Raw genomic sequence first — 22075 nt, forward strand, 5'->3', positions numbered from 1 at the left:
GAGAGAATGGCGAGGGATGGGGAGACGGGCAAGGCGAGGCCCAGGCCAGGCAGAAAATGGCGAGGCCTGGAGAGAAGGGCAAGGTGGGGCCCAGGTCAGGGAGAGGATGGGGAGGGCTGGACAGAAGGGCAAGGCGAGGCCCAGGCTAGGCAGAAAATGGAGGCTGGAGAGGGAGAGTAGGGCCTGGCCCAGGTCAGGGAGAGAATGGCGGGGGCTGGACAGAAGGGCAAGGCGAGGCCCAGGCCAGGCAGAAAATGGCGAGGCCTGGAGAGGAAGAGCTGGGCGAGGCCCAGGTCAGGGAGAGAATGGTGAGGGATGGGGAGACAGGCAAGGCGAGGCCCAGGCCAGGCAGAAAATGGCGAGGGCTGGAGAGGGAGAGCAGGGCGAGGCCCAGGTCAGGGAGAGAATGGTGAGGGATGGGGAGACAGGCAAGGCGAGGCCCAGGCCAGGCAGAAAATGGCGAGGCCTGGAGAGAAGGGCAAGGTGGGGCCCAGGCCAGGGAGAGAATGGAGAGGCCTGGAGACAAGGAAAAGGCGGGGCCCAGGCCAGGCAGAAAATGGCGAGGGCTGGCGAGAAGAGCAAGGCGGGGCCTAGGCCAGGGAGAGAATGGCGAGGAGGCCTGGAGAGGAAGCGCAGGAAGAGGAGGGCGTGACCCAGGCCAACGAGGAAATGGCGGGGAGGCCTGGAGAGGGAGACCAGGGCTGGGCACAGGACAGGCAGAAAATGGCGAGGAGGCCTGGAGAGGAAGAGCAGGAAGAGGAGGGTGTGACCCAGGCCAACGAGGAAATGGCGGGGAGGCCTGGAGAGGAAGACCAGGGCGGGGCCCAGGCCAGGCAGAAAATGACAAGGAGGCCTGGAGAGGAAGAGCAGGGCGGGGCCCGGGCCGGGAGAGAATGGCGAGGCTGGAGAGGGAGAGCAGGGCGGGGCCTAGGCCGGGAGAAAATGGCGAGGAGGCCTGGAGAGGAAGAGGAGGGCGGGCTCAGGCCAGGGCGAAAATGGCGAGGCTGGAGACGGAGAGAATGGCGAGGAAGGCTGGACAGGAAGAGCAGGGAGAGGAGGGCGGGGCCCGGGCCAAGGAGGAAATGGCCAGGAGGGCTGGACAGGAAGACCGGGGCGGGGCCCCTAGGCCAGGGACAAAATGGCGAAGGCTGGAGAGGAAGAGCAGGGCGGGGCCCAGGCCAGGGAGAGAATGGCGAAGGCTGAAGAGGAACAGCAGGGCGGGGCCCAGACCAGGAAGGAAAATGGCGAAGGGTGGAGAGGAAGAGCAGGGCGGGACCTAAACCAGGAAGGAGGGCGGGGAGAAAATGGCGAAGGCTGGAGAGGAAGAGCAGGGCGGGGCCTAAACCAGGAAGAAGGGCGGGGCCCAGGCCGGGGAGAAAATGGCGAAGGCTGGAGAGGAAGAGCAGAGGGCGGGGCCTGAGGAGGCCGACCGGGGGGGTGTGTGTGTGGGCGTGGTCTCCCCGGGGGGAGGGGCGGCGATCCGAGCGCGCTGATTGGTCCTTGGCGGGGGGGCGCGGCTCCCGGATTGGCCGTCTGCCCGGGGCTCCCGGCGGCGGTGGGGGGGGGGGCGCCATGGGGGAGCGCGAGACGGAGCGCGAGCCGGAGCCCCCCGCCGGGCGCTGCCAACGGATGCTCGGCCGAGCGCTGCACCAAAGTAGGAGCCTGCGCATGCGCGGGGGGGAGCGGGCGGGCGGGCGGGCTCTGTACTGAGCGCCTCCTGCCGGCCGGCCGGACCCCGGGGAGAACTGCACCATCGTAACGCTGATGGCGACGGCCTGGAGGAAGCGCTCACCGCGTGCAAAGCACTGCTCGAAGCGCTGGGGAGGCCATCTCTCCTAGACTGTGAGCCCGCTGGTGGGTAGGGACCGTCTCTATACGTTGCCAACTTGGACTTCCCAAGCGCTCAGTACAGTGCCCCGCCCGCAGTAAGCGCTCAAGAAATACGATTGAATGAATGAATGAATGAATACAAGCTGACCGGGTGGGGGGCGCACGGTCTTTATCCCCATTTTACAGATGAGGGAACTGAGGCCCAGAGACTCAATCAAGCGTATTTATTGAGCGCTTACTGACCCCTTCCTTCCTCTCCCCCTCGTCCCCCTCTCCATCCCCCCCATCTTACCACCTTCCCTTCCCCACAGCACCTGTATAGATGGATATATGTTTGTACATATTATTACTCTATTTTACTTGTACATATCTATTCTGTTTATTTTATTTTGTTAGTATGTTTGGTTTTGTGCTCTGTCTCCCCCTTTTAGACTGTGAGCCCACTGTTGGGTAGGGACTGTCTCTATATGTTGCCAGTTTGTACTTCCCAAGCGCTTAGTACAGTGCTCTGCACACAGTAAGCGCTCAATAAATACGATTGGTTGATTGATTGTATACATGTATATCACCTGTATATATGTGTATATGTTTGTACATATTTATTACTCTATTTATTTTACTTGTGCATATCTATTCTATTTATTTTATTTTGTTAGTATGTTTGGTTTTGTCTACCCCTTTTAGGCTGTGAGCCCACTGTTGGGTAGGGACTGTCTCTATGTGTTGCCAACTTGGACTTCCCAAGCGCTTAGTCCAGTGCTCTGCACACAGTAAGCGCTCAATAAATACGATTGATTGATAGAAGGGGAAGACAGACAACAAGACATGTAGACGGTGTCAAAATCGTTAGAACAAATGGAATTAAAGCTATATGCACATCATTAATAAAGTAAATAGAATAGTAAATATGTACACGTGAAATAGAGTAATGAATCTGTACAAATAGATACAGGTGCTGTGGGGAGGGGAAGGGGGTAAGGCGGGGGGATGGGGAGGAAAATGGGGGCTCAGCGTGGCTCAGTGGAAAGAGCCCGTGCTTTGGAGTCGGGTCATGGGTTCAAATCCCGGCTCCCCCATTTGTCAGCTGTGTGACTTTGGGCAAGTCACTTCACTTCTCTGAGCCCCAGTTTCCTCATCTGTAAAATGGGGATTAATCAATCAATCAATCAATCGTATTTATTGAGTGCTTACTATGTGCAGAGCACTGTACTAAGCGCTTGGGAAGTACAAATTGGCATCACATAGAGACAGTCCCTACCCAACAGTGGGCTCACAGTCTAAAAGGGGGAGACAGAGAACAGAACCAAACATACCAACAAAATAAAATAAGTAGGATAGAAATGTACAAGTAAAATAAATAAATAAATAGATAAATAGAGTAATAAATATGTACAACCATATATACATATATACAGGTGCTGTGGGGAAGGGAAGGAGGTAAGACGGGAGGATGGAGAGGGGGAGAGGAAAGAAGGGGCTCAGTCTGGGAAGGCCTCCTGGAGGAGGTGAGCTCTCAGCAGGGCCTTGAAGGGAGGAAGAGAGCTAGCTTGGCGGATGGGCAGAGGGATTGGGGGCATTCCAGGCCCGGGGGATGACGTGGGCCGGGGGTCAATGGCGGGACAGGCGAGAGCGAGGTACAGTGAGGAGATTAGCGGTGGAGGAGCGGAGGGTGCGGGCTGGGCTGGAGAAGGAGAGAAGGGAGGTGAGGTAGGAGGGGGCGAGGGGATGGACAGCCTTGAAGCCCAGGGTGAGGAGTTTCTGCTTGATGGTGAGGAGTTTCTGCTTGATTAAGACTGTGAGCCCCCCGTGGGACAACCTGATCACCTTGTAACCTCTCCAGCTCTTAGAACAGTGCTTTGCACGTAGTAAGCGCTTAATAAATGCTATCACTATTATTATTAAAGATAATCCGGGCAGCAGAATGAAGTATAGACTGAAGCGAGGAGAGACAGGAGGATGGGAGATCGGAGAGGAGGCTGATGCCGTAATCCAGTGGGGGGAGGATGAGAGATTGAACCGGCAAGGTAGCGGTTTGGATGGAGAGGAAAGGGCGGATCTCGGCGATGTTGTGGAGGTGAGACCGGCAGGTTTTGGTGACGGATTCGATGTGAGGGGTGAACGAGAGAGCGGAGTCGAGGATGACACCGAGGCTGCGGGCTTGTGAGACGGGAAGGATGGTAGTGCTGTCTACAGTGACGGGAAAGTCAGGGAGAGGACAGGATTTGGGAGGGAAGACAAGGAGCTCAGTCTTGGACATACTGAGTTTTAGATGGCGGGCAGACATCCTGATGGAGATGTCCTGAATGAGAGCCTACTGTGGGCAGAGCACTGTACGAAGGGCTTAGGAAAGTACAATATCAATCAATTGGGTGTTTATTGAGCGCTTACTGTGGGCAGAGCACCGCACTAAGGGCCTTATAGCAGTCTTCTAGACTGTGAGCCCACTGTTGGGTAGGGACCGTCTCTATATGTTGCCAACTTGTACTTCCCAAGCGCTTAGTCCAGTGCTCTGCACACAGTAAGCGCTCAATAAATACGATTGATTGATTATCGCAATAAAGACAGTCTCTGCCCACAAGCTGACAGTTTAGACGAGGGGCTCACAGAGACGGTCCCCACGGTCCCAATTATAGACACGGTCCCTACCCAACAATGGGCTCACAGTCTAGAAGGGGGAGACACACAACAAAACACAACATGAAGACAGGTGTCAAAGTCATCAAAGTGGTCAGGTCGAGCACTTACTATGGGTGGAGCACTATACTAAGCGCTTGGGAAAGTACAAACTTAATCAGTCATTCAGGAGGTATTTTTTGAGCACTTACTGTGGGTGGAGCACTGTACTAAGCGCTTGGGAAGGTATAAGATTAATCAATCAGGGGTATTCATTCAATCGTATTTATTGAGCGCTTACAGTGTGCAGAGCACTGTACTAAACGCTTGGGAAGTACAAGTTGGCAACATATAGAGATGGTCCCTACCCAACAGCAGGCTCATAGGCTAGAAGGGGGAGACAGACAACAAAACAGGTAGATGGTGTCAAACTCGTTAGGACAAATAGAATTATAGCTATATGCACCTCATTGATAAAATAAATAGAATAGTAAATATGTACAAGTAAAATGAATAGCGTAATAAATCTGTACTGAGCACTGGGGTTGATACAAGGTGATCAGATGTTGAGAAGCAACGTGGCCTAGTGGATATAACACAGGAGTCAGGAGGTCTGGGTTCTAATCCCACCTCCGTCGTTTGTCTGTTGTGACCGTGGGCAAGTCGCTTAAGTTCTCCGTGCCTCAGTTATCTCATCTCTAAAACAGGGATTAAAACTGTGAGCTCCGGGTGGGACGTGGGTTGTGTCCGATCTGGTTAGCTTGTGGCTACTACCCCAGCGTTTAATACAATATCTGGCACACGGTAAGTCCGTAAATACCATTGCAAAAAACGGTCAAAGTCCCTGACCCCTATGGAACTCAAAGTCTAAGAGAGAGAGGAGAACAGGTATTTTATACCCATTTTTCCGATGAGGAAACTAAGGCACAGAGCAGTTATGTTTTAGGCAGCGTCTCACAGCAGCCCAGTGGCAGAGACAGAATTAGATCCCAGGTACTCCAACCCCCAGGCCCGTGCTCTTTCCCCTAGGCCAGGCTGCTCCTAATCAATCAATCAATCGTATTTATTGAGCGCTTACTGTGTGCAGAGCACTGTACTAAGCGCTTGGGAAGGACAAGCTGGCAACATATAGAGACAGTCCCTACCCAACAGTGGGCTCACAGTCTAAAAGGGGGAGACAGAGAACAAAACCAAACATACTAACAAAATAAAATCATCATCATCATCAATCGTATTTATTGATGATAAAATAAATAGAATAGATAGGTACAAGTAAAATAAATAAATAAATAGAGTAATACATATGTACAAACATATATACTTATATACAGGTGCTGTGGGGAAGGGAAGGAGGTAAGATGCGGGGATGGAGAGGGGGACGCTACTCCTACAACGTATGGATCTTTTTTCCTTTTTATACCTTCATAGACTGCTTCAGAGATCGTTTTATCCCGTGGATTGATTTGTCGTGTTTTATTATACCGATGGTTTTTGTAGGTCCGTATGCCAAACTGCTTCTTGAGGCTATGAAAGCGTCAGGCTGGTAAGTAAAGCTTTACTCAGTCATTCATTCATCCATTCAGTCGTACTTATTGAGCGCTTACCGTGTGCAGAGCACTGTACTAAGCGCTGGGAAGTCCGAGTTGGCAATATATAGAGACGGTCCCTACCCAACAGTGGGCTCACAGTCTAGAAGGGGGAGACAGAGAACAAAACAAAACATAGTAACAAAATAAAATAGAATAAATATGTACAAATAAAATAGAGTAATAAATACATACAAACTTATATACGTATACTCAATAAAAACGTTAGATTTCTGACGCATGCACTGTACAAATAAAGTAGAGTAATACATACACACATATATACATATACTCAATAAAAACGTTAGATTTCTGACGCATGCGCCATATATCTCTTTTAACCTTGCAGGCTGACTTTGGCACTCGAGGCCATCCCTTTCTCCTTTATATTTTTTTAATGGTATTTTTAAGTGCTTAGTAAGTGCCCGTTACTGTGCTAAGTGTGGAGTAGATACAAGCTAATCAGGTTAGACACGGTCCCCGTCCCACATAGAACTCAGTCACAATCCCCATTTTCCGTTCATTCATTCAATCGTATTTACCGAGCGCTTACCGTGTGCAGAGCACTGTACTAAGCGCTTGGGAAGCACAAGTTGGCAACATATAGAGACGGTCCTTACCCAACAGTGGGCTCACAGTGTAGAAGGGGGAGGCAGAGAACAAAACAAAACATATTAACAGAATAAAATAAATAGAATAAATATGTACAAATCAGAGTAATAAATACATGCAAACTTATATACATATACTCAATAAAAACGTTAGATTTCTGAAGCATGTGCTGTACAAATAAAATAGAGTAATACAAACATATATACATATACTCAATAAAAACGTTAGATTTCTGACGCATGCGCCATATATCCCTTTAAACCTAGCAGGCTGACTTTGGCACTTGAGGCCATCTGTTTCTCCTTTATTTTTTTTTTTAATGGTGTTTTTAAGTGCTTAGTAAGTGCCAGTCACTGTGCTAAGTGTGGAGTAGATACAAGCTAATCAGGCTGGACACGGTCCCCGTCCCACATAGAACTCAGTCACAATCCCCATTTTCCATTCATTCATTCAGTGGTATTTATTGAGCGCTTACCGTGTGCAGAGCACTGTACTAAGCGCTTGGGAAGCACAAGTTGGCAACATATAGAGACGGCCCCTACCCAACAGTGGGCTCACAATCTAGAAGGGGGAGACAGAGAACAAAACAAAACATATTAACAGAATAAAATAAATAGAATAAATATGTACAAATAAAATAGAGTAACAATTACATACAAACACATGTACATATACTCAATACAAACAGATTTCTGACGCATGCGCTGTACAAATAAAATAGAGTAACAAATACATACAAACACATACATATACTGAGTACAAACGTTAGATTTCTGATGCATGCGCTGTACAAATAAAATAGTAATACATACAAACATATGTACATATACTCAATAAAAACATTAGATTTCTGACGTCTGTGCTGTACAAATAAAATAGAGTAATACATACAAACATATATATATATATATATATATATATACACTCAATAAAAACGTTAGATTTCTGACGCATGTGCCATATATCCCTTTTAACCTAGCAGGCTGACTTTGGCACTCGAGGCCATCTCTTTCTCCTTCTTTTTTTTTTTTTTTTAATGGTATTTTTAAGTATTTAGTAAGTGCCAGTCACTGTGTGGAGTAGATCCAAGCTAATCAGGTTGGATATGGTCCCCATTTTCCAGATGAGGGTAACCGAAGCCCAGAGAAGGGAAGTGACTTGCCCAGTGTCACACAGCAGACAAGCGGCAGAGCCAGGATCAGATAATAATAATAATAATAATGATGGTATTTGTTAAGCGCTTACTATGTGCAAAGCACTGTTCTAAGCGCTGGGGAGGTTACAAGGTGAACAGGTTGTCCCATGGGGGCATCGCAGTTTTAATTCCCATTTGACAGACGAGGTAACTGAGGCCCAGAGAAGTGAAGTGACTTGCCCGAAGTCACACAGCTGACAGTTAGTGGAGCCGGGATTTGAACCCATGACCTCTGACTCGAAAGCCCGTGCTCTTTCCACTGAGCCACGCTGCTTCTCACTCTAGACCTCTCACTTCCCCAGATGTGAGGAGCAGGCCGAGCCTTCTCCCCAAACGTCAAACAAAATTCCGACTCTCCTGGCGTATAAAATAAATAGTTGAGTTAGATAGTAAAATAAATAGGCGAGTTGTCGCCTTCACATGCTGAGTTTGAAGGGCGTAGGGGCGAGCATCTCAGTTTGGTGAAAGTTTCAGAGCCGGGGCGTAAGGGTTGTATAGATGATGATGATGATGATGATGATGATGGCATTTGTTAAGCGTTTACTATGTGCAAAGCACTGTTCTAAGCGCTGGGGAGGATACAAGGTGATTAAGTGGTCCCACGTGGGGCTCACAGTCAATCCCCATTTTACAGATGAGGTAACTGAGGCTCAGAGAAGTTAAGTGACTTGCCCAGGGTCACACAGCAGACATGTGGCGGAGCTGGGATTCGAACCCCTGACCTCTGACTCCAAAGCCCGTGCTCTTTCCACTGAGCCAAGCTACTTCTCTGCTTCTCTATATGTCACCTGTATATATGTATATATGTTTGTACATATTTATTACTCTATTGATTTATTTTACTTGTACATATCTATTCTATTTATTTTATTTTGATTAATATGTTTGGTTTTGTTCTCCGTCTCCCCCTTCTAGACTGGGAGCCCGCTGTTGGGTAGGGACTGTCTCTATATGTTGCCGACTTGTACTTCCCAAGCGCTTAGTACAGTGCTCTGCACACAGTCAGCGCTCAATAAATACGATTGATTGATTTAGGGTTATGGAGCCTTCGATAGCTCAGCTGGTAGAGCGGAGGACTGTAGTGGTTGTTTCGCGGTCATCCTTAGGTCGCTGGTTTGATTCGGGCTTGAAGGACTTCCAGATTATTATTTTTTCTTTTTTTCCCCCTCTCCATCCCCCCCGCTTTACCTCCTTCCCTTCCCCACAGCACCTGTATATATGTATATATATTTGTACTATTTATTACTCTATTTTACTTGTACATATCTGTTCTATTTATTTTATTTTGTTTAATATGTTTGGTTTTGTTCTCCGTCTCCCCCTTCTAGACTGGGAGCCCACTGTTGGGTAGGGACTGTCTCTATATGTTGCCGACTTGTACTTCCCAAGCGCTTAGTACAGTGCTCTGCACACAGTCAGCGCTCAATAAATACGATTGATTGATTTAGGGTTATGGAGCCTTCGATAGCTCAGCTGGTAGAGCGGAGGACTGTAGTGGTTGTTTCGCGGTCATCCTTAGGTCGCTGGTTTGATTCCGGCTCGAAGGACTTCCAGATTATTATTTTTTTCTTTTTTTCCCCCTTCTCCCCCTCTCCATCCCCCCCGCTTTACCTCCTTCCCTTCCCCACAGCACCTGTATATGTGTATATATGTTTGTACGTATTTGTTACTCTATTTATTTTACTTGTACATATCTATTCTATTTATTTTATTCTGTTAATATGTTCGGTTTTGTTCTCTGTCTCCCCCTTCTAGACTGGGAGCCCACTGTTGGGTAGGGACTGTCTCTATATGTTGCCAACTTGTACTTCCCAAGCGCTTAGTACAGTGCTCTGCCCACAGTAAGTGCTCAATAAATACGATTGATTTTTTTTAGCTATACGGGTGACAGAATTGACATTCATTCCCCGCTACTACGGTTACCTCAATAGGAGACCAAACCGTACCTGCTCACCTGTGCTAGATGTAACCTGTTCACTTTTCCCTTTACTTCAATTTAATTCAAAATCTTGCCTTGAAGTGCCGTTTACAGAGATCGACACTTTTCCTGTGAAGACTGTAATGGGAATGTCAGTGGCGGTTTTGATGCTTCAACATCACAGGTAGGCATTAATCCTGTGCCGGGAGATGCAGTACTTTCAGATGACAATGAAAAATCATTTACTTTCGTACTGCAGTGATATGTGAAAAGTGCCTAAAATATGCATGTACGTGAGCATCGCCCCCAGCTATGGAGCAGAAGGGGAAAATTCTCCCGTTTTCAGAATAGTTTTTTCTCGTCTTTATCTCTCTGTAGATCGTTCTGTGCCAGAACAACATCTACAACCAAGGCCACATGACCAGGGTGGTGACCCACGAGCTGATTCACGCCTTTGACCACTGTCGCGCCCACGTCAACTGGTTCACCGACGTCAAGCATTTGGCCTGTTCGGAGGTCAGCTTCCTTAGAAAACAGCAGATATTTCAGGGGGTGGACCAGAAAATGTCATCCCCGTCCAGGCATATTTGAGGGGAATACCACTGTAAGGGTCTGTCAGCCTTCGTCCTTTGACACCTAGCTCTAGTCTTGGTGAATTTTTTTAGGATTTAGGGTGCCTTGGGGGTGACGACATTGCAGAGGGAGGAGACGATGTGAAGGTCTGAGAGAGAGACTTCCACAACAACAGACACCGCTGTGCCCTCACTTTCATTCATTTGATCATATTGAATGCTTATGTGTGCAGAGCACTGTACTAAGCTCCTGGGAGAGTCCATTATGACAATATAAGAGACGTGTTCCCTGCCCACAACGAGCTTACACTCTAGAGGGGGAGACAGGTCATCATCATCATCAATCGTATTTAGATTTAGACAGGTGTTAATTCAGACAGGTGTTAATATAAATAAATTGCAGGTGTTTACATGTGTGCTGTGGGGCTGGGAAGGGGAAAGAATAAAGGGAGCAAGTCAGAGAAACACAGAAGGGAATGGAAGAAGAGGAATGGAGGGTTTAGTCAGGGAAGGCCGCTTGGAGAAGATGTGCCTTCAATATAGCTTGAAGGGTTTGGGAAGTAATTGTCGGATTTGAGGAGGGCTGGGTTCCGGGCCAGAGGGAGGATGTGGCCTTTACCCACTTGGTGTTCAAAAGAGACACTCCAGGACTCTTGGAAAACTTTACCTTGTGTTAGTAGGTGAATAATTCAATGGGTAAACCCACCATTGGGACTCAGGGAAAGGGTTTTATGGCTCGTTATATTTTCCTAATATGACAATGTACAGAAATTTTGTTTAATATTTGAAATCGTGTCCATTTAAAAGAAAGCGTGGACTCGGTGTAGTTTAGCTTTTTTTTTGGTAGCAGTTGCTACGCTATGGATGCCAAACCCACACTAACATCTGAAACTTATTTTATGATAGGTGAGAGCTGCTAACCTCAGTGGAGACTGCTCAATTGGCAATGAAATAACCAGGTTTAATTTTGGATTAAAGAAACACCATCAGGTAAAAAACAAAGAAAGGAAAAAAAACTACCCACACGTTGAATTGTGTTTTTTTTTTAAATGGCATTTAAGCACTCACTATGCCCCAGGCACTGTATTAAGTGCTGGGGTAGATACAGACTAATCAGGTTGGACACAATCCCTTTCCCACAACATGGGGTTCCCGTTATACAGGTGAGGTAACTGAGGCCCAGAGAAGTTTAAGTGACGCCCAAGGTCGCACGGCAGACAAGTGGCAGAGCGGGGATTAGAACCCACATCCTTCCAACTCCCAGGCCCGTGCTCTAGCCACTAGACCACACTGCTTCTCCAGAAGCAGATTTGTTAGATTTACTTATTTTGTGAGCCAAGGGCCTCTTTGCTGAAGTGGGAAGAGACGGCCGGGGAAGCCCCTCACCAGTCAGGCATGCGAAAGGAATAAAAGAGATGTGGAATCTGGCCAAAATTCAAAAGGGAACTCTGCCGGAGGCCTTCGAAGCTATGTTTACACATGTCTAGCAAAATATTTTCATCTGGGAGACTTCCTTTTCAATCGTAAGCTCAAATGGAAATTTAAAATCACCAACGGAGAGTCACACCAAACTAAGATCGACTTCTCTCTGGATCCAGCCTTCCCATCAGCTTCATTAGGGGATTAGGGACTGCTTACCCATGTAGCTTGTGTCCCTCACTCTTGAGATGAGAGTTTTTTTTTAAATCTCCACCTCCACAAGCGGAAAAAAAGGAAGCCGGCTGGGCCGTGAACATGCACAGTGGAGAGGATGTATTTTTTTTATCATCCTTAGTAAATTTTCACTGATGCTGCTACTAAACTAGCCACATGATAGGCACTAAGTAAAGACAAAGCATTGCTAGTGATGGTTTCTGATTATTGACCTGCTGAATAGTGGCTTTCACCCCATGGAGAGTCGAAAAATGAATCAAATGATAAAATCAGGGCTGTCACAACCATATGTCTTCCATCAGACATCCTCTTCATCTTTCTGTCTCCTAGACTGTGAGCCCACTGTTGGGTAGGGACCGTCTCTATATGTTGCCAACTTGTACTTCCCAAGTGCTTAGTACAGTGCTCTGCACACAGTAAGCGCTCAATAAATACGGCTGAATGAATACAAGTCCCATAGTATTTTGTACGTCTATTGACAGTGACCACGTTGTTCAGTCGTTATAATTCAGTCTGGCTTGGACAGGTGTTTAGGCCACGCGGCATATGGGGAATGTCTGCCCTTAAGCTGTGATGGCTTGTCCGTATTCATTCGTTCAGTCGTATTTATCGAGCGCTTACTGTGTGCAAAGCACTGTGCTAAGTCCTTATCCCATTGCTACGGTGCTGGGGATGACAGTAAAGGCTGCAGGCACATCTGCATGCCTGATAATAATAAAAATAATGATGGCATTTGTTAAGTGCTAACCATGTGCCAAGCACCGTCCTAAGCGCTGGGGTAGATACAAGATAATCAGGTTGTCCCACCCGGGGCTCACAGTCTTAATTCCCATTTTACAGATGAGGGAACTGAGGCCCAGAGACGTTAAGTGGCGTGCCCAAGGTCACACAGCAAAATGGCGGAGCTGGAATTAGAACTCACAACCTTTGACTCCCAAGCCCAGGCTCTTGCCATTGAGCCACACTGCTTCTCCTGATGAGAAGCATCATGATGAGAAGCAGCGTGGGCTAGTGGTTAGAACACAGGCCTGGGAGTCGGAAGGACCTGGGTTTGTATCCTGGGTTCGAATCCCGGCTCCCCCGCTTTCAGCTGGGAGACGTTGGGCAAGTCACTTAACGTCTCTGTTCCTCACTTACCTCATCTGTAAAAGGGGGATTAATACAATGAGCCCATGTGGGACTCGGACCGTGTCCAGCCTGATAACCTTGTATTTACTTCAGCTCTTAGGACGATGCCCGGCCCAGTAAGCACGTAACAAATACTGCTTTTTTATTTAAAGTGTCGTGCCCTGAAAGCCAGAGTGGGACTGTTGCCCAGCCGATGATTTTTATCATCTCTTTAGTTCTGATCAATGGATTTTCCATTGTCCATGGTCATATGTCATTGTTTTGAAGGCCCTTGCGGATCTAAGGAGAAAGGTACTCATGTTTCCACACAAAATGACATCTAAAAATGTGAAGCCGTAGAACTGTAGGCCTTGAGTATTTCCAGTAAGACTGAGTTAGGCCTTCCCAGACTGAGCCCCGTCCTTCCTCTCCCCCTCCTCATCCCCCCAGCCTTACCTCCTTCCCCTCCCCACAGCACCTGTATATATGTTTGTACGTATTTATTACTCTATTTTCTTTGTACATATTTATTCTATTTTATTTTGTTAATATGCTTTGTTTGGTTCTCTGTCTCCCCCTTCTAGACTGTGAGCCCACTGTTGGGTAGGGACCATCTCAATGTGTTGCCAACTTGTACTTCCCAAGCACTCAGTCCAGTGCTCTGCACACAGTAAGCGCTCAATAAATATGATTGAATGAATTAATGTCAGGTACTCCTCATGCTATTCAATAAGAGCACCGATTTGGCTCTGAGGTTTCAGTAGGAACAGAGGTGTAATACCAATTGTATTTGAGGACCTACTGTAATAATGGTGGTATTTCTTAAATGCTTACTGTGTGCCAGCACTGTACTGAGCATTGGGGTAGCTACAATACAGTCGGGTCGGACACAGTCCTTGTCCCACATGGGGCTCACGGTCGAAGAGGGAACGGGCACAGGTAACTGAGGAAATTGAGGCATAGGGAAGTTGAGTGGCTTGCCCAGAGTCACCCGGTAGAGCTGGGATTAGAGAACCCAGGTCCCCTGGTTCCCAGCCCTGCGTGTTTTCCATCACACCACGCAGAACCGTGTACAGAGCACTTGGCAGAGTACAGTAAAGTAGCAAACATCGTCCCTATTGTCCTGAATATTACAATTTAGCAGGGACCTTGTCTTGCCTTATGCCGTCGCGTCGTCTCCGACCCATAGCGACTCCCTCCCGGAACGCCCCACCTCCAACCGCAGTCATTCCGGTAGTGGATCCGCAGAGTTTTCTTCGGAAAAAGCTGGAAGTTGTTCACCCTCGACTCTCTCCTGTGCCGCCGCTGCTGCCCAGCACAGGTGAGTTTTGACTTTAGCGGATCGCCTGCCACTCGCCATCCACTGCCCAAGCGAGGAGTGGAATGGATAGGCCTCTGCTTGACTCTCCCTCCCATAGTCGAGACTGGTAGAGGACTGGAAACTCTTCAGGTACCCCCCGAGAGGGGAGCAGGGGCCTTTAGACACTAAAAGAAACTGCAGATACGAGGAGGAAGGAAAAACGGGAATGCGAGGTCGTGCTTAAGATACCCCCAAAAGTGCCATGGGCGGTTTTTCGGCTCCCAAATGCACAGATGGCATTGGAAGTGCTGGAAAGGCAACGGGGAGATTAGAAGTGAGTTGAGGTCTGCTGGATAATAATAATAATGATGCTATTTGTTAAGCGCTTACTATGTGCAAAGCACTGTTCTGAGCGCTGGGGGGGATACAGAGTGATCAGGTTGTCCCACATGGGGCTCACAGTTTTAATCCTCATTTTACAGATAAGGGAACTGAGGCACAGAAAAGTCAAGTGATTGCCCAAAGTCAGCTGACAAGTGGCGGAGTTGGGATTAGAACCCATGACCTCTGACTCCCAAGCCCAGGCTCTTTCCACTGAGCCACGCTGCTTCTCTATGTGAAGGAGGAAATCTCAGGAGCCAGAGATTGGACGTGGGTGAGATGAGAAGCTTGGAGATCGTGGAACTACTCTGCGATAGTTTGATTCGGGGGTCACAAGACATGCCAAGCTGAGGGAAAGTGAGAGTCCAAATTAACTCAGCTTTCTGTCACCAGCAGTGGCTCAAAAAGAAGTGAGAAGGAACAACAGCGTTTTTTTCAAATGTTATTCGTTAAGGTTTACTAAATGCCAGGCACTGTATTAAGATCATCAGGTTGGGCATAGTCCGTGTCCCCCATGGGGCTTCAGTTTTCCAGTTGAGGTAACTGAGACACAGAGAGGTGAAGTGACTTGTCCAAGTTCACACAGCAGACAAGGGGAAGAATCAGGATCAAAATCTAGGTCATGCTACTTCCCCATGTCATCCGTTAGCCCTACATTGGCTTTTGGGGAAATAAACTGGTTTTAAACTCTTCTTTGGTCAATCATATTTAGTGAGCTCTTACTATGGGCAGAGCACTGTACTGAGCACTTGGGAGAGTACAGTATAACAATATAACAGACACGTCCCCTGCCCGTACGACAGGCTAAATGGGGAGACAGTCATTGATATAAATCAGTAAGTTGCATATTTGTACGGAAGTGCTCTGGGTTTGGGAGGTGGGATAAATGGAGCAAGTCAGGGCGATGCAGAAGGGAGTGGAATCAATCAATCAGTCCTATTGAGTTTAGAGCACTGTACTAAGCTCTTGGGAAGTACAAGTTGGCAACATCTAGAGACGGTCCCTACCCAACAGTGGGCTCACAGTCTAGAAGGGGGAGACAGAGAACAAAACAAAGCATATTAACAAAATAAAATAAATAGAATAGATATGTACAAGTAAAATAAATGGAGTAATAAATACGTACAAGGAAGGAAAAGAGAAGGAAATACGTGGAAGGAAAAGAAAAGAGATGTGCCTTTATTGAGGCTTTAATGGTGGGGAGATTACTTATCTGTCAGATATGAAGAGGGAGGACCAAGGGCAAGACGTGGGCGAGAGATTGGTGGTGAAATACGAAGCGCTTTAAAGCCAAGGGCGAGTACTTTCTGTTGGAGGTGGATGGGCAACCACTGGAGGCTCTTGAGAGTGGGGAAACGTGGACGGAACATTTTTGCAGAAAAATGATCCGGGCGGCAGAGTGAAATATGGACTAGAGTGGGGAGAGACAGGAGGCAGGGAGGTTAGCAAGGAGGTTGTAGGGTGATCATAGTGGGATAGGAGAAATTGCCTGGATTAACGTGGTAGTTGGATGGGCCCCTCTGAGGATCGCACCTGGGGGGTTTCCAGTCGTCTACCAGTCTTGGATACAGGAGGGAGGGTCAAGCAGAGGCCTACCCATTCCATTCCTAGCTTGGGCAGTGGCTAGCGAGTAGAAGGCCATCTGTTACAAGTCAAAACTCACCTGTGCAGGGCAGCAGCCGCTTGGAAAAGAGTTGGGGATGGAGACTCAAGTTTACTGCGCAGAAGAAGGAGATGGTAAACCACTTTGGGATTTTTACCAAGAAAACTCGATGGATCCACTCACAGAACGGGTGCAGATGGAGAGTGGAGCGTTGTGGGAGAGGTGTGTCCACAGAGTCTCTATGGGTTGGAAAGGACTCAACAGCATAAAATAAGACTAGGTTGGATGGGGAGGAAAGGGCAGGTTTTATGGATAATAATAATAATAATGATTGCATTTGTTAAGCGCTTACTATGTGCTCTAAGCGCTGGCGGGGGATACAAGATGATCAGGTTGTCCCACGTGGGGCTCACAGTCTTCATCCCCATTTTACAGATGAGGTAACTGAGGCTCTGAGAAGTTAAGTGACTTGCCCAAGGTCACACAGCAGACATGTGTTGGAGCTGGGATTCGAACCCATGACCTCTGACTCCAAAGCCCGGGCTCTTTCCACTAGGCCATGCTGCTCCAATAAAACACTATTCTAAGCTGCTGGGGAGGTTACAAGGTGATCAGGTCTTAATCCCCATTTTACAGATGAGGTAACTGAGGCCCAGAGAAGTTAAGTGACTTGCCCAAAGTCACCCAGCTGAGAATTAGCAGGGCCGGGATTTGAACCCATGACTTCTGACTCCAAAGCCCGTGCTCTCTCCACTGAGCCACGCTGTTTGAACAAACAAGGTTTCTGTCTAACAAATCAATTTGCCCATTTTATCCATGAATGACCCAAGTTTTCTTCATTTTCTGCTTGTTTTTACCCCAGCAGCGCTGAGAACGGTACGTGGACATATAGTAAGCACTTAAATACCATTAAAAAAAGTAAAGTAAAAGAAATCTGTTCACATTTGGAAATGTTATGTTAATGTATTATGGATTACATTTACATTTTGGATGGAGCTTGCTGTGTAAAATAGTCTTCCTTCCCACGCGTCCCCATTTGGAATAGCTTGTTATTAAGATCGCACAATATGCTCGTTCACTTAGGTGACTTTTCTCATTCAAAATTAAAGCCCCATTCTTTTCATTCACTCCAGACCTGCGTACGAGAGCGAGCGCTTCGCTCAATTTTGGCCGTCAGAAAAGTCAGCAAAGCAGCCGCGGAAAAGGCCGTCGACGAGGTGTTTGATTCCTGCTTCAGTGACCACGAACCTTTCGGGAGAATTCCCCATAGCAAGAAGGATGCCAAATACGCTTATAGAGATTTCCAGAACCGGGATCGGTATTATTCAAATGTATGACGACAGGCCCAGCTTGACCGTTCGAAAAGACGGCTGAGACCGCAACCGTGAAATTTCCATTTCCAGGGGGGGTCACATATAACTGAGGCGGCTCCGCTGAAGCCCCAAAAAGAGTCAAATATCAGTTAGCACGTTTGGAATTTCCCTCTTTTCAACATGCTACATCCGCAGTACTTTAAGGAAGATAAAAGTGTTCCTTTCTCGATGTCACTCGATGGCATTGAGCGCTTACTGTGTGCTGAGCACTGTTCTAAACACCAAGGAGAGTACAGTAGAGCTGGTAGGCACGATCTGTGCCCTCAGAGAGCTTTGTTGTATCTTCTTCCTGAGGTAAATTAAACTGGAGGATTTTATAGACGCTGTGAAACTTTTAATAAATTTTTCTGTCACCTCACGGAAGGAATATGGGAGGTAAAGGCGTCATTTTACAGTTGCATGGCCTAGGGGAAAGAGTCAGAGGACTTGGGTTTTGACCCCAGCTCTGCCACTTGTCTACTCTGTGACCTTGGTTGAGTCACCTCATAATAATAATAATAATATTTATTAAGCGCTTACTATGTGCAAAGCACTGTTCTAAGCGCTGGGGAGGTTGCAAGGTGATCAGGTTGCCCCACGGGGGGCTCACAGGCTTCATCCCCATTTTAAAGATGAGGTAACAGGCCCAGAGAAGTGAAGTGACTTGCCCAAAGTCACACAGTGGCGGAACCAGGATTTGAACCCATGACTTTAGTCCGTCAAAGCGCTTAGGACAGTGCTCTGCACAGAGTAAGCGCTCAATAAATATAATTGAATGAGTGACCTCTGACTCCAAAGCCCGCACTCTTTTCCACCGAGCCACGCTGCTTCTCTAAGCACCTCATGGCTCTGAGCATCAATTTCCTCATCTGCAAAATGGGGTTCCAGTCCCTGTTCTCCCTCCTACTTTGATGGTGAGCCCCCTGTGCGACACGGGCGGCGTGCAACCCTTTTCATCATCAATCGTATTTATTGAGCGCTTACTGTGTGCAGAGCACTGTACTAAACCCTTTTCGGAGTTATAGTTCTTACCGGGTGCAAAGCTCTGCACGAAATGCTGGGACAGAAAACTCAAATGGGAATAAGACGTAGCCCCCGTCCCTCTAGGGACTCACAATATAAGAACCTACTTTAGTCCTTAATAGGGTGCGATACCACCGGTAAAATTGTTATTTAGTTGAAAAGAAAATCTAGCTTGACCAAAGGTACCTAGATCAATTGTATTGAGCGCTTACTGTGTACAGAGCACTGTACTACGCGCTTGGGAAGTACAAGTTGGCAACATATAGAGACGGTCCCTACCCAACAGTGGGCTCCCAGTCTAGAAGGGGGGGACAGAGAACAAAACCAAATGTGGCTCGGTGGAAAGAGCACGGGCTTTGGAGTCAGAGGTCATGGGTTTGAATCTCAGCTCCACCGATTGTCAGCTGTGTGACTTTGGGCAAGTCACTTAACTTCTCTGGGCCTCAGTTACCTCACCTGTAAAATAGAGATTAAGACTGTGAGCCCCATGTGGGACAACCTGATCACCTTGTAACCTCCCCAGCGCTTAGAACAGTGCTTTGCACATAGTAAGCACTTAATAAATGCCATTATCATTATTATTATTATATTAATCAAAATAAAATAAATAGAATAGATATGTACAAGTAAAATACAGTAATAAATACATACAAACATATATACAGGTGCTGTGGGGAAGGGAAGGAGGTAAAGCGAGGGGGAGGAGGGGGAAAAAAAATTATCTGGAAGTCCTTCAAGCCGGAACCGAACCAGCGACCTAAGGATGGCTGCGAAACAACCACTACAGTCCTCCGCTCTACCAGCTGAGCTATCGAAGGCTCCATAACCCTAAATCAATCAATCAATCGTATTTATTGAGCGCTTACTGTGTGCAGAGCACTGTACTAAGCGCTTGGGAAGTACAAGTTGGCAACATATAGAGACGGTCCCTACCCAACAGTGGGCTCCCAGTCTAGAAGGGGGGGACAGACAACAAAACCAGATGTGGCTCGGTGGAAAGAGCACGGGCTTTGGAGTCGAAGGGCATAGGTTCGAATCTCAGCTCCACCAATTGGCAGCTGTGTGACTTTGGGCAAGTCACTTAACTTCTCTGGGCCTCAGTTACCTCATCTGTAAAATAGGGATTAAGACTATGAGCCCCATGTGGGACAACCTGATCACCTTGTAACCTCCCCAGCGCTTAGAACAGTGCTTTGCACATAGTAAGCGCTTAATAAATGCCATTATCATTATTATTATTGTATTAATCAAAATAAAATAAATAGAATAGATATGTACAAGTAAAATAGAGTAATAAATACGTACAAACATATATATAGGTGCTGTGGGGAAGGGAAGGAGGTAAAGCGAGGGGGAGGAGGGGGGAAAAAAAATAATCTGGAAGTCCTTCAAGCCGGAACCGAACCAGCGACCTAAGGATGGCTGCGAAACAACCACTACAGTCCTCCGCTCTACCAGCTGAGCTATCGAAGGCTCCATAACCCTAAATCAATCAATCAATCGTATTTATTGAGCGCTTACTGTGTGCAGAGCACTGTACTAAGCGCTTGGGAAGTACAAGTTGGCAACATATAGAGACGGTCCCTACCCAACAGTGGGCTCCCAGTCTAGAAGGGGGGGACAGACAACAAAACCAGATGTGGCTCGGTGGAAAGAGCACGGGCTTTGGAGTCGAAGGGCATGGGTTTGAATCTCAGCTCCACCAATTGGCAGCTGTGTGACTTTGGGCAAGTCACTTAACTTCTCTGGGCCTCAGTTACCTCATCTGTAAAATAGGGATTAAGACTGTGAGCCCCGTGTGGGACAACCTGATCACCTTGTAACCTCCCCAGCGCTTAGAACAGTGCTTTGCACATAGCAAGCGCTTAATAAATGCCATTATTATTATTATATTAAACTAAAATAAATAGAATAGATATGTACAAGTAAAATAGAGTAATAAATATGTACAAACATATATACATATATACAGGTGCTGTGGGGAAGGGAAGGAGGTAAAGCGAGGGGGAGGATGGGGAAAAAAAATAATCTGCAAGTCCTTCAAGCCGGAATCGAACCAGCGACCTAAGGATGACTGCGAAACAACCACTACAGTCCTCCGCTCTACCAGCTGAGCTATCGAAGTCTCCATAACCCTAAATCAATCAATCAATCGTATTTATTGAGCGCTTACTGTGTGCAGAGCACTGTACTAAGCGCTTGGGAAGTACAAGTTGGCAACATATAGAGATGGTCCCTACCCAACAGTGGGCTCCCAGTCTAGAAGGGGGAGACAGACAACAAAACCAAATGTGGCTCGGTGGAAAGAGCACGGGCTTTGGAGTCGAAGGGCATGGGTTTGAATCTCAGCTCCACTGATTGTCAGCTGTGTGACTTTGGGCAAGTCACTTAACTTCTCTGGGCCTCAGTTACCTCATCTGTAAAATAGGGATTAAGACTGTGAGCCCCATGTAGGACAACCTGATCACCTTGTAACCTCCCCAGCGGTTAGAACAGTGCTTTGTACATAGTAAGCGCTTAATAAATGCCATTATTATTATTATATTAATCAAAATAAAATAAATAGAATAGATATGTACAAGTAAAATAGAGTAATAAATACGTACAAACATATATACATATATACAGGTGCTGTGGGGAAGGGAAGGAGGTAAAGCGGGGCGGATGGAGAGGGGATGGAGGGGGGAGAAAAATAATCTGGAAGTCCTTCAAGCCGGAACCGAACCAGCGACCTAAGGATGACTGCGAAACAACCACTACAGTCCTCCGCTCTACCAGCTGAGCTATCGAAGGCTCCATAACCCTAAATCAATCAATCAATCGTATTTATTGAGCGCTTACTGTGTGCAGAGATCAAGTGCTCCATGGCCTTGGCGCTCTGGACATGGTGCAACTGACCGAAAGACTGATTTTCTTGTCTTACGCCGTCGAGTCGTCTCCGACCCATAGCGACGCCACGGACACGTCTCTCCCCGAACGCCCCGCTTTTCCATCTGCAGTCATTCTGGTAGTGGATCCACAGAGTTTTCTTGGTAAAAATCCAGAAGTGGTTTACTATTGCCTCCTTCCGTGCGGTAAATTGAGTCACCCCCTTCGACTCTCTCCCATTCTGTTGCAGCCCAGCACAGGTGAGTTTCGTCTTGTAGCGGATTCCCTTCCACCCTCAAGCCACTGCCCAAGCTGGGAGTGGAACGGGTATAATCATCATCATCATCATCATCAATCGTATTTATTGAGCGCTTACTATGTGCAGAGCACTGTACTAAGCACTTGGGAAGTACAAACTGACAACATATAGAGACAGTCCCTACCCAACAGTGGGCTCAGATG

At 47.2% G+C, this 22075-nt stretch overlaps 1 protein-coding gene and 6 non-coding genes across 10 annotated transcripts; 3 read left to right on the forward strand and 4 right to left on the reverse strand.

The window, feature by feature from the left end:
* Positions 1–1608: 1608 nt before the first annotated feature.
* Positions 1609–18062, forward strand: ATP23 (ATP23 metallopeptidase and ATP synthase assembly factor homolog). 4 transcript variants are annotated; one of them, XM_038772119.1, is made up of 6 exons: positions 1609–1654; positions 5941–5986; positions 9857–9938; positions 10133–10270; positions 11233–11316; positions 17504–18062. In XM_038772119.1, the coding sequence occupies exons 1-6, from the start codon at positions 1630–1632 to the stop codon at positions 17705–17707; spliced, it is 579 nt and encodes a 192-aa protein (XP_038628047.1). In that variant the 5' UTR covers positions 1609–1629; the 3' UTR covers positions 17708–18062. The 4 variants fall into 4 exon arrangements, with proteins under 4 accessions (XP_038628047.1, XP_038628056.1, XP_038628074.1 ...); XM_038772128.1 differs by lacking the exon at positions 11233–11316; XM_038772146.1 differs by lacking the exon at positions 9857–9938 and having other exon boundaries at positions 1627–1654.
* Positions 8882–8970, forward strand: TRNAY-GUA. Its single transcript is given in 2 exon segments — positions 8882–8918; positions 8935–8970. It is a non-coding gene; the product is annotated as a tRNA-Tyr (tRNA).
* Positions 9295–9383, forward strand: TRNAY-GUA. Its single transcript is given in 2 exon segments — positions 9295–9331; positions 9348–9383. It is a non-coding gene; the product is annotated as a tRNA-Tyr (tRNA).
* A 1412-nt stretch (positions 18063–19474) lies between the features above and the next one.
* TRNAY-GUA lies at positions 19475–19563 on the reverse strand. The gene is given in 2 exon segments: positions 19475–19510; positions 19527–19563. It is a non-coding gene; the product is annotated as a tRNA-Tyr (tRNA).
* Positions 19564–20129: 566 nt separating this feature from the next.
* Positions 20130–20218, reverse strand: TRNAY-GUA. Its single transcript is given in 2 exon segments — positions 20130–20165; positions 20182–20218. It is a non-coding gene; the product is annotated as a tRNA-Tyr (tRNA).
* A 563-nt stretch (positions 20219–20781) lies between these two features.
* TRNAY-GUA lies at positions 20782–20870 on the reverse strand. Its single transcript is given in 2 exon segments — positions 20782–20817; positions 20834–20870. It is a non-coding gene; the product is annotated as a tRNA-Tyr (tRNA).
* Positions 20871–21449: 579 nt separating this feature from the next.
* On the reverse strand, positions 21450–21538 carry TRNAY-GUA. The gene is given in 2 exon segments: positions 21450–21485; positions 21502–21538. It is a non-coding gene; the product is annotated as a tRNA-Tyr (tRNA).
* Positions 21539–22075: the final 537 nt, after the last annotated feature.

The sequence above is a fragment of the Tachyglossus aculeatus genome, chromosome 2, assembly GCF_015852505.1.
Source record: "Tachyglossus aculeatus isolate mTacAcu1 chromosome 2, mTacAcu1.pri, whole genome shotgun sequence".
In the NCBI taxonomy this organism is placed as follows: domain Eukaryota; kingdom Metazoa; phylum Chordata; class Mammalia; order Monotremata; family Tachyglossidae; genus Tachyglossus; species Tachyglossus aculeatus.

What these genes read in the sequence shown, in the direction of transcription:
- ATP23 (XM_038772119.1), top strand. Translation starts at nt 1,630, where the DNA reads ATGCTCGGCCGAGCGCTGCACCAAA. An exon ending in GCTATGAAAGCGTCAGGCTG is followed by an intron (nt 5,987 to 9,856) that starts GTAAGTAAAGCT and finishes CTTGCCTTGAAG; the next exon opens with TGCCGTTTACAGAGATCGAC. An exon ending in GATTAAAGAAACACCATCAG is followed by an intron (nt 11,317 to 17,503) that starts GTAAAAAACAAA and finishes CATTCACTCCAG; the next exon opens with ACCTGCGTACGAGAGCGAGC.